General features: G+C 30.4%; 1 protein-coding gene across 1 annotated transcript in view; it reads left to right on the top strand.

Moving 5' to 3' along the window:
- Nucleotides 1-1,810: 1,810 nt before the first annotated feature.
- Nucleotides 1,811-12,729, top strand: part of LOC117169787 (partitioning defective 6 homolog gamma) — a 30,447-nt gene continuing 19,528 nt past the window's right edge. Inside the window, exons 1-2 of the mRNA XM_033356297.1 lie at nucleotides 1,811-2,338; nucleotides 11,166-11,394. Coding sequence (XP_033212188.1) covers nucleotides 2,279-2,338; nucleotides 11,166-11,394 — 289 coding nt within the window. The 5' untranslated portion in view covers nucleotides 1,811-2,278. The remainder of the gene's footprint in view (nucleotides 2,339-11,165; nucleotides 11,395-12,729) is intronic.

Raw genomic sequence — 12,729 nt, 5'->3', positions numbered from 1 at the left:
GAATGTTTTTAGTGGTATTAATTGCAATTTTCAATTTTAAAACTTCCAAAGAGAAGAAATTTTGAAAGTAGGTAACTTAAATTAAAGGATTTTTTATTGCAGGTTATCAAAACCAAGAACTCTTTAATTTTAAAATAATGCCAATTGAACGATATGTAGTGTGCAAGAGTTACAATCGACAACTACTTGATCTTGAAGATATTTAAACTGAAATCCTTATATTTTAGTGATTTAAACATGAGTCAAAGTTATCAATTCTGAGAATTCCAAACTTAAGAAATTTCAAATAAAAATTGTGAAAATTATAGAATTTTTAATTGTAAAACTAAAAACTTACCTAATTTGTAATTCTAAATTCTCAAAATAAAAAAACCCTTTAATTTAAAAGATTGATAATTTAAATTTCGAAAAAGTACAAATGAAATCTCTTGAAATTTGAAGATTCATTAATTAAAATTGTTGACTTTTGATGGTTTCGGAAATCAAAAGTCAAGTTTTTAATTCTAACTGTTCTAAAAAGAAGAAAATTTGATATTAAATCATCAGAATTTAAGAATTTTTAATGGAGAGTTTAAAAAATTAAGAATTCATAAATTTGAATAGATTTATGACTCAATGGTCTACTCTCTAAATATAAATCAGTGAAATTTCACAGATTGTGAGTGAAATTTCACTGATACAAATAGCCTCTCTACTGGAATTGTTTAAATTCTTATATCGCCTATATTTAAACATTTTTGTTTGAAAGCTTTGAAGTTTGAAAGCTTTGAAGTTTGAAAGCTTCTATTAAACAGTTGAACTAACGTCACAGTAGCTGCAATCCGCTCTTCATTCACAAGTATTGCAAATTTTTAATAAAACCAACACAAAATCTTTCCAGCAACTTAGGTAAATTATTTTTGAATCTTTACTTAAAGTTTTTACAAGATACAGGAGAACGATAAGAACGAAGAAAAAGGTTTTGGCGACAATCGTTTCACTCTTTTTTTAAAATGAATTTGCATTCAAAATTTTTCGAATTTTTCCTCCTTTTTAAAACTTTTATGACAGCTTCAATTTGCAGGTAAATTTGATTCACTTTGTCAATTAAAAATAAAATTGAAATTAGAAATTAAATGTATTGAAAATTCGAGTAAAAAGGTTCAGACCCCCCAGCGTGAACGACGAGGAGACGTAATTTACCGTGACCGTAACCCTTCGCTCGATTCCTGGAAAACGAAGAAAAAAATGACAGAAAAAATTGGTGGCAGCCATGCACTTGTCGTGGCAGCCAACACCTGTTTGAAGTGGCGAGCTCTGAACTAGACCTTCTGTTAACGAGATACGAATTTCAATAAAAGAAAATTTGAGAATAAGCCTGCAGTGCCATTCATACCTTGTAAATATCCGAAAATATATTTTTCTCTTTTCTTAACAAACTTTACCAAATAGCATTTCTAAAAAGTTCATAAATCCTTTTCTGGCTTTCACTTGCAAGTTTACCACAGTTCACCATATATGCCATTATATGTCTAATTTCCACTCAAAGTATAAATTATCCTACTTATATAAGCAAAAAACAAATATTTAAAGTTTATTCACCCTGATACATTTAATTATAAGCATATGCTACTCTTTATTATTTACCCGCACTATGTGCTGGACAACGGTGCGGAGCGAATGGAACGCCTTGAAATATAGTTTTAAAATTGGCGCCACGACTCTGACGCCTCTAGTGGTCGCGGCCGGGTTGAGAAAATCTGTTGGAATTCTGACTACACGATGACAATCTTTTTCAACAGCACAATCAGTGGTAAATAAGATCGTGGGCTCGGTCTTAGATCATGGGCTCGGCTGCTCGGATGTGAAGGTGACGGTTCGGGTCGCGAAAACAAACTACATGTCACAGTGAAGTTCAAAAACGGGCGAAAGCTCGGAATCAAATAATTCAGTGACGCGTCTCTATTATGTGACCGAACTTAACTTGTTGATTCTGTTACCCATTACGAACGCATTTTCTCGTGATTTCCCACGAAAGCGGACGGGGTGGTTTTCACTAGTTTTGCGGACTGCGCCAAGTGGCGACTGCCTGGCGTTCCAGCGAGCAGGTGTCTGTGACGTCACGGAACATGTTAACACTCATTTCATTGAAATGTGGACTTTTTGATTCGCGATCGCAGTCGCACCCTTAACGTCAAAAAGTCGTAATCGTTCTCAAAGGGCCAAAGCGCGCATTGCCTTTGTCGCCAGCCGTTTCCCAAGTTTGAGCCGATCTGATCTTCCTTTCCAATTCTTTACCATGTCCAAGAGTAAACTTCATCATCACTTTGACAGCGGCATTGTCGCCGTCAAAAGCAAGGTAGGAACCAGTTTTTTCATTCTCGAATTCATTTTACAATGAGGCAGTCAAATATGGAAGGATTCGGGATTTTCTGTTTTGACGTTTGCTTTGAAAAAGGATTGTTCCGATTTACCTTCCGCTCCGATTTTATCTAACCGCTTCCGCATTTGACGAGGCGAGCCATTCTCATAAATCGTGAGAGTTCATGTAATGACACTTCTCGGTTTCGATAAGAATAATTCGGTTTATGATAGTGTCGAAGGTCACTTGTTTGAGGGGTTTCATGTTTTCAAACTTCAGGTTAAAACCGTTGAGAATGTGGGCCGTTTTGCTTGGGGGAAGCACCAGTGAAATTCTGACCTACTGTTGTTTTAATGACATACCGATAGTGCCTTAATATCTTTAGGGTGTATGGCCGCTGACCCGGGAAAACCGGGTGATGGTGAAATTTTATTGATCGTGACATGACAGTAAATTTATTTTTTTACCGGATATTTTTATTATAATTTTTAGTAGGGAAATCTGTCCATTCAATTTAAGTGTCACTTGAGGTATCATTTAAAATTATGCAATTTTCAATAGATTCAACTCTGTGTTTCTTAAAATGTATAATATTCCAATTTGAAATTGCACAATTTTAAGCACTGCAAATTTTTAAATCTTGAGAATGGGTTTGAAATGTTCAATTTCTAACATTTAAAAGTGACACACTTTCGGCTTTCAATGGAAAGAGGAGAGTGGTTATTTGTAATTTATTTGCCATTAGTAGGCAATTCACAACTGCAAAAATGAAAACCACTAATTTCATTATTATGAATAAAATAATATAACTTTTTCAAATATGATGTTTGAAAACACACACACACACACACACACACACACACACATATATATATATATAGTAGTTGGAAAATAATTATTATTATCAATATAATAAAAGTCTTATTTTGGTGTTTAATTTATTTTTAAGATAAAAAATGATTCAAACGGTTGCTTTTTATTTTTCTTGAAAACTACTACCTCTCTCCAAAAATTTATCCGATATATTAAACTTTTTTATTTTGAAGTCTCTTACTGAAGTTCGAAAATTTTATATAGAGAAAATTTTTTTAATGACTCAATTCAATATTTGTTTGTTCAATTATCGTAAAAAATGAAAGGTACGATTTTATTTGGTAATAACATATTAACTTTATATTTATTATTTTATTGAAATAAGCTATATTTGACATTCAAACAAATTTTAACTCCTCTAAACGTCCAGTTCTCAAGTTTTCTCGAATTAATTACTATTACTCAATGTCCAATAACACAAGAAAAAGTTTAATCCAAATATCCTTCTCGTTAGACCATGTTTTATCCACTCATACACTCTGAAATGTATATGAAGTAATTCGAGAAAAAAAATGATCACATTCCTGTACATTTTCGGTTCTACAATTTTCTTTCATTAATAACTTTTACTGGGTGTCCAACTTAATCCCCAATATATTTAGCGGAAGACTGTGTTTTATCCAACCAGGCACTTTTTCGTACGAGTTCATTGGCTAGTGGAAGAACATTTAAGAACCCGACATTTAGAGGAATGTCAGAATTTTTTCGATGTGTTCCGTATAAATTTTATAGTGTTTAGGTGGACAAAATGCAGTTTTCCGGTAAGGATTTTGAGATGAAACTTTACAGGTATTTCCCGACATCGATTATAAGTAACTAGTATGATGAGCTTCGAGAACCGAACATTTAGAGGAAAGTTAAGATTTTTTTCCAGAATTTTCGTGTATATTTCAGGGTGAATGGGGAGATAAAACGCAGTATTCCGACAATTAAATTAGAGAGAATATTTTTATGGTGTTCCCTGATATATAAAGGCTTTAAATACAGTAAAATAATCAAATTCTTCTTTTAAAACCAAACAAACAACTGACAGCACTAAAATATAAGTCAAATTCCATCTTATAAAGTTAAATATTCATTTTCTACAAAAAGCCAATTTTATAAGGGATTTTTTTTTTATAAAACTTTTTGCCTTACAATCAGAAACGATATTTCTTAAAATTATTGTTTATTATTCATAAAGATACATTACCTTTCTTCTTTTTATAGACCTTTCAGCGAAAATAAAATGTTACAGTCTCGATACCTTCACATAAATCTTTATTTTCCTGGAACAAAACTCCTTTTTTTATGAAAACTTTGTTATTCTTATTGAGTCTCCCCATATTTCGGGAGTACGTTTTTAAATTATTTTTTAAAGGTGAAAAATAGATTCTTAGGCGCTATTCAAAGAATTAGTTAAATTGTTCTAACTGAAGTCATTTTCTTATAGTTGAGCAACTCACTACCTTGGTAGTAATTTTTTTAATTTATTATTGAACATATGCCTTTGGTAAATCCATTGTTGGGCTACCCAGAATAAGATACATACAAATAATTAATTTCTAAAAATGTAACAGTTGAGGGCATCTATGAGAATATTCTGACTAATGTCGCTCATGTCGAAGATAACTTAATAACTACTATGTTTCTGTCACTTTGAGGTTGTAAACTTCCACGTTCTATTTCTCGGAACTGAAAAAAAATCGTATGGTACTCTTTCGGGGTCAATTCAGAAATATTTCAGCTCGTGATTAAACTGTTGTTTGATCTTTAAATCGTGATTTAAATTTTACAGAATGTTATTTCACTTTCCTGAAAAAAAATCAGATTTTGTTGGTTATCTGGTTCTGTACTGTAACCCTCCAATATAGATATTTCATTAAAATAATAAATATGACTTTATACTGAGTTATTACTATTTCTACTCGTTTACTAAATTATTTGTACAATAATGGAACACCAAAAAATTGATTTGAGTAATTTTAGAAAATGTTTGTATTTTCGAACGTTGCGAACTTCAGTGACACAAAATTTTCAAATTCAAATAGTTTGCAATTGACGCAATCTGCCTTAAAAAACGTTTTAAATAAAATAATTTAAAACTAATACCTGCAGAAGTAGACAATTTCCGATTTTTTGGTTAAAAATTTGTGATAAAGTTCCAAAAGTACTTACCTCCGATTAATTTGAAACTGTGTATACCCATGTATTTTGACTCGATGATTATGAAAATGATAGTGAAAATACCTGTAAATTTCATTTTCAAGGTCTGACCCCCAAAAAAACTGTTAAAAAATTCATTCTTCACGTTTATTTCAGTAAAAAATTAAAATTTATAATAACAAAAATCTTCAAATAAAAGTTATACATCTTTTGACAGTACACCTTTCATGTACTGAACATTAAAAAAAAACATTTATTGACAAAAGAAGAAAAATGTTGGTGCGAAGTGTAGAACTATTCGGAATGGGACTTGTGGCACTCCCTTCCTCCACGAGACGTTGGAAAGGGGAAGGTATATCTGAACTAAATTATTTCCATGACCAGTTACGGGAACGCCTTCCCGCCCCCACGTGGTGTTGGATATTGGTAGATATGTTACCTACATTATTTCTATGACCAAGCACGGGGTGCTTTCCTGCACCACACGAGACGTGGTGAATTGCGTAAATCGGCAATACCGAAACTAGTGGAATTTTGGCAAAATATACTTTTTGGAATATTATCCCATTTTTCCCGAAAAATAATGGATTTAAGCGATAAATTTGTATAAAATAAAAGATTTTTTTTTAGGACTACAGCTTTTATTTAAGACTTTTTTCTCCTAAAGTAATATTTATCGAAATAGAGCAAAAAAAAAAGAATAAATAACAGATTTTTGGAGGGTTTCGCCCTGAAAATCAAATTTGAATGTGTTTGTCCCCTGCTGGATTCTGTAATAAAAAGTACATAAGTTATATCACCTTAATTTTAAAATCAACTGCAAAGTATGATGATCGTCAAAAAGGGATCTAAGCCATTTTTCAAATGTTCGCCGGTATGCAACCTTAAAATCTAACTTGTACTTAAAAATGCGTATATTAAAGCAAAAACATGAAAATAAATTCGACCTCAGCAATGGATAATAGCGTTATAAAATTATTCATAACAGGAAATCCAAATATACCCTTTGGTAAAGAGAGAAACAGCCCAATTACGACTAGCTATATAATTGTCAAAAGCCGATCTGAGGAGAAATATTACTTAGACCCATTTTACTTGTTAAATGTTTTTGTCGATTTTCATTGTAAATTCAACGTGCAAACTCAGTAAACACTACGTATGACTTATGAGTCTATTATACTCATTTGACTCACTACTCACTTTTTCTTATTTTTCTCGAAATAGAGTTAATTAGTGCGTAGGCGCTCCGTTTTCAAGCGCTGTTTTAATTATAAGTTTAAAACGGTCAAATTTGAATAACTTTCGGCTGAAGCTGTATAATTAGTGAAAGGCTTTTTAGGCATGAATAGTTTTATTCTAAAAGAAGTGTTCTAAATTAAACTATTTTAAATTAAAACCTTGAAAATTGTTTGATTCAAAAGTTGAATAATTCAAGTGTTCCAAATTAGAAACCTTAGTATTTGCACAGTGTATTTTAATTATCAATGCTCAACATTTTTGCAGTTTGAAAGTTTTAAACAAATCTTCCAATTTGTCCACAAATGACAAATATTCACTGTACAAACTAAAAAGATTCATATGTGACGTTGCCTCTTACGTCGAGTTTTTCATTGCCAAGTTTAAGAGAATATTCCTAAGCGATAATGTCACTTACTTACGTATTTAGTTTATATGGTAGTATTTACCGAGTAACTCTTTTAATATCAGTCATGCCAAAAATTTTCTTCTAAAGTTTTGATAGGATTTTCAGGCCCTTTTCATTCATCATATAAGCATTTTTTTGTAAAAAAAACTTAACCTTCAAAACTTAATGTCAAAAATAAATTTCACTTAGTTTAGAATTTACACCGTTTTTTATTCTTCACCTTTTAGACCAAAAAAGCTGTTTTTTGGTTGCTTTAATGACCTTAAGGTTGAAAAGCAGACCGACACTTATTCATTTATGAAAATAAACGTTAAGTAGTTTTTTTGAGCATATATTCTGCTTCGATGATTTAAAACTCCTAATGTAACAAAAATTCGCTCTTATGGAGTTTCAATTAGATTTTTTACTCCCTTTACACGGTTTATGAGTATTTTTCGAAAAAAGAAATATATTACATTAACGAATGTAGGTCAAAGATTAATTTAAATTTTTGCGAATTTTTACCTATTTTGGTTTCATTTACAACCTATAAGAAAGCTGAGGTTTTTTTCTGTAAGAACCTGGTAGTGATAAATTAAAAGGGCGCGAAAAATCCCATCCAAACTGTAGAATACTAAATTTTTCTATTGATATTAAAAGAGTTTTAAGTTATTGAAGCAGATGATATCACAAAAAAAAGCCTGAAAATAAACAAAACAATGGTCCAAATTCGAAAAAAGCGAAATATATTTTAATCTTGAGTATTTAAAAAAAAGTCTAATTAATAAAAGGGCATGCAACAGTCTATATAAATTTTACAGGAAAGCATTTTGGGATAAAAAGTGATTAAAAAATGAAATACATGTTGTGCTAAAAGGATTGTTTCCAAATCTCATTTCTAATACTGTAATAAACAGATTGGTAATTCAAAACGAGATAACTCATAATCGGTACTTTTCTACCATCTTCCTACTCGTTTGTTTTAATTGGCTAACCTTTGAAAATTTTAAAAACCTTTTCCTGAACATATCCTCCTTCCTAAAAGCTTTTAAATACAACCGAATAGTGAAATACATCTTTTTTCAAAGAAAAAGCCCGTAAACAAAACTATTTTCCACTTTTTTCAGAAATCAAACACCAAACTAATAACTTAGATCTTTATTTACTACAAACAGCCACTTTTATACATTTTTTCCTCCACTTTTTGCCTGTCTTTTTCTTATAGACCTTTCGATGTAATAAAGGTATGTTACCGTGCGATACCGTTATTATGATATTATTCAGTTTTCAGTGCCTAATTCGACAATTTTTACATTAAAAATTTCCGTTTTAGATTTTTATTGTCAAGTCTATATTTTTAATTTAAAGAATTTCAAAGTGCAGCCTTGAAGACTTAAACAATTAAAAATTAAAAGCGTTTGAAGTTAAAAATTTAGTTAGGATAAAAAGCTATTTTATTTTATCAACTGAAAATGTAAATAAATAAATAATTTTCAAAATGGGTCTAAGCTGTTTTCAATTTAAACGTAAATTAATAATAATATATTCGTAATTAAAGGATTTTATTAAAATTTAAATATTGTTTTAGTTTTAATTATTTAATTTTTTACCCATTAAATTAAAATTAATAATTATTTCATATTTTGCAACATTTACCTGTTCATTTAAGTCGTGTAAATTGAAACCAAATGTTTAAAAGTAAACAATTTAAAACAGAATTCTTTGTCATAGAAAGCTTTGAATCGTTAAAATTTCAAAGAGCCTTTAAACTTTTAACGTTAAAATTTTAATTGTTCTATTTAAACAATTTGAGTAGTTTTAAGAGATATTTAGAAGTTTTAAAAAGGTTCACAATTAATTTAAAACTTGAAATGATTTCACGTAATTGAAACGAACTGTATGAAAAATGCTATTCAGAACTTCTAAGTATATTTTAAAATGAATCCGAATTTTTCCTGCAATTTTTAGAAAATCGTGCAAATTAAAAAAAAATCTTTAAAATCTTCCAGGTTCTTTTTGACAATTTTGGAAATATTTTTTAAAAATAATTTTTCAAACTGTAAAAGAATTTCAATTTTCCTAGGAATCTCAAGAAAATGTTTTTATTCTTTTGAAGTCTTTCACAATTCTTAAAAAGCTTTTTAATTTTTTTGAAAGTAGGCTGTGGGTATTTTAAGTTCTTCATTAATTTGGAATCTTTTTAAAACTTCTAAATATCGCTTAAAATTACTTTAATTAAATTCATTTTTAAAGATATTAGATGCTCTGCAAAAAGTTTCATAAATAATTAAAAATTAAAAAAATGTAAGACAACTTTTAGATTGCTCAAGATTTTGAAATAAATTTTTGAAGCTTTTCAAGGATGCTTAACTTATTTAAAATGAAAATCAATTAACTTCTAATTTAAGAACTGGCAAGTTAACAAATGTTTATTTTTAAATTCTTCATCTTTCTATCTTAAATTTACTTATAATAATATAATTAATTTAATATTATTTTTTAATCTTTTAAAAACTGTATATTTTTCTGTAAGTTATAAGTGTTCAATCGTTATCTATACATCCAAATTTTATTAAAAATTTTACGATTGAAAAGCTGTTAAACTTTAATTTTAAAAGTTTATATTCCAAGAGTTCACTTTGATTGCTTTAATTTGTAGTTTATTTTTTATTACTTCAAATGGAAAAATGTTTAGCTTTAGGGTTCGATTTAAAAAATTGTTATTGAACGTGAAAAATGTTTGCAAATCGGGAAATGACCGGGAATTTTTTTCATCTATTAAAGTGGCCACCCTGAATAGGTGCTGGGATAACTATCTGCAAATAAAATGTCAGTTTGAGTGCAAGTTAATTTTTTTTTAATGCTACTGGGGTAGTTTCGAACATTTGGTGTAAATTCAGAACCCCCTAAATTCTCTAAATTAATAGGATAAATTATTATTCAAAAGTGTTTCAACAATCTGTAATTAGTTAAAACCTTAACCGTTTCTAGATTCTGGTTAAAGCCATCAGCCTTAAGTAATTTTAACTATCAATTCAGGAATTTCTGAATTTACACTGCTGTCTGAAATTATCCTGTTTGACGGTATAATTCGGAAACGGTTAATTTCGAAAAAGTACACTTGATATTCATTTTTTATAATTAAGCCGCTTTCCTTGTAATCTGAAGTCAAAGTTGTCTTCTAGAATCTAGACCTCTCAATGTATACGAAAGTATTAGTAACGGCTGGTTTAACCATAGAGGCGAGTACCCAAATATGAGATACCAACTCTGATTGGCGTGATGGTCGGAATTCTATGTACTGAATTTCAAAGTATTATAGGTCATTTTAAAGGAAATTTAGTTTGTCATAAGAAGGTCAAATAAAAAATTTTATAAAATTTTTTTTTTACGCTGAAAATACAAAAAATGTAAAAAAGTGCTTTTTCCAAACTCGTCAAACTATTCTCATAATATGAGATGCCCCAGGAAATAGCTAATAAAATGCAAAATAAAGTATTATTTTTAATGAAAAACTTCATTCTATGTTTCCGAAGTATAAATTTACTGCTATTTAGATATATTTAGTTTTTGCAGTAGTCACAAACACTTTTGTAACTAATTTCCCCTGCGCAGCCAGTGTTATAAAAACCACAGGTATCTCATATTACGAGAACCACACCATGCAACTATGCACTTACTATGCCTGACCTGTACAATGAAAAACTTCAACACTATCGATATTTTCCTACTTAGTTATTCAATCCCCATCACTCCAGATAAACTTTATTGCTAAATACATATTTAATGAATAATAAATAGGGTTTAAAGAATTCCCTTCCAAGAACTCGACCACCATCGATTTCACAAAAAGTTCGCCTATAAGCTTTAGAAGGGCAATGAAAAATGGACTATACCACGAAATTACTCTTTCTTCAAGGACTAAAAGTTAGTGATGGAACCAACAGAGTGGGTCTCTTAGTTTAGCTGATACACCGCTTTCTCATATTACGAGAATATCTCATATTCGAGTATTCTCCTCTAGACATAACAAATGTTGTCAATTTTTCCCTGTATTTACCAATATAGGGAAATGTTAAGAATTGACGATTTGCTATCTTTTTGTTGTAAATGTTTTTACAATAAAATTGCTTATTTTGATTTCCTAATATCAATAATGAGTTTATGATTGTCCTTTATTAGTTTGATGCCGACATAATAAGATTCTCGATCAACCGTAATGAGCCAATAAGTTATGAGGATTTCCGGAAGCTCCTGGCTGAAAGGCACGACATCGGCCCAGACTTGAACTTTCACATTCTGTACACGGATCCTACCGATCAGGATTTGTTGCCAATCAACAATGACAACAATCTAGCTAGGGCTCTTCTCGCTGCCAAACCACTACTCAGAATTTGCATACAAAGAAAGGGTAAGTCACAAAAAATATATAGGTCATTATTTTTTAAATCACAGAATCGCGAATGACTGACTTTTGACTATCACAATGCCCTTCAAGTTTCACGAAACTTTTTAGGTGGGGGGCTCCCACTATTTTTGGAAAGTTTCATCAGTTTCTAAAAAACATTGCTTAATAATTTTGTATGTATGCTAAAAATAATTAAAAATTAGCATTTAATAATTTCTTCCACAAACAGGACGCCTTTAAAACTTGGATAATTTTCTTGCTTAATTTCTTGACATATCTTGATATAATTCGACATCAAGAGTCCATAATACTCTTTCTTTGATAACTCGAGCACAAGTTGAAATACGGTCACCAAATTTGGAGCGATTATTTTACCAAATCATGTCCACTATTGATTAAATTAGAGCCGAGTCAGATAAGAATAAACTGTTTTCGATTGTACATTTTTCTCAAAAATCGTTTTAGCTAAGAATTTGTTTTGAAATATTGATCATATGGATTTGAGAAAAAAATTTATTACGTATATTTTAATTAAGTAAGGGAGCGGCGGGTAATGTGGCGCACATGTTATAAAAAGGTCCGTTAAAAGTTAAATATGTTGAAAATGTAGTAATATAATATAGAGCACGTAAATCAATATTTTATCTATCCTATGCGTATGATTATTATTGAAGTTACGTCTATTAAAGTAGTTAATTATCAAGTTTAATAAAAAGTGTGCGTGCGCCAAGTTATCCTTCTTGGTTGGCTAATGTGGCGCGATCTTCGTGTAAGTTAGGTAAGGGAAGTAAAAGTTGTTTACTGAGTTCAGTGAAATTAATTTTGGGTAAATGATGGGTTTAAAAAATTATAGTGAAACTCTTTTATAGCGCCGATTTTGGCGCTGACCTTGAGTGTGAATTAACTCATTGTAGCTCGCTCCGCTTTTGTTTGTTCACGCTTGACTGCTCGTCTGAGTGACAACCGCAGACCCCGGGCCCCCCGCGTAGGTTCCTGTTATACCTATCTACGGCGCGGCTTCAATTCCCGGAATGGCTATAGAAGGGAGGGCTATTAAAGTGTTTCAATGTACTTATAAATTTTGTGCAACTTGAACGTTATATATTATGTTTTTTTAATCCGGAAAAATACTACTGTACTTTTTCAATACTTTTTGGTCACTTTAAAAGCACACACATAACACCCAAAAATAACTTTTCATAATAAGAATTGAGTGATTAGCTTATTGAACAAATTTGTTCACTATAGAAAACAGTACACATAAACAACTACAGTACAGTAATTTATGAAATATCTTGATGTGACAAACAAATGATTTGAAAAATCCTACAAAATTAT

Source organism: Belonocnema kinseyi, chromosome 1 (assembly GCF_010883055.1).
Source record: "Belonocnema kinseyi isolate 2016_QV_RU_SX_M_011 chromosome 1, B_treatae_v1, whole genome shotgun sequence".
NCBI lineage: Eukaryota > Metazoa > Arthropoda > Insecta > Hymenoptera > Cynipidae > Belonocnema > Belonocnema kinseyi.
This window is presented reverse-complemented; position numbering and strand designations above follow the sequence as displayed.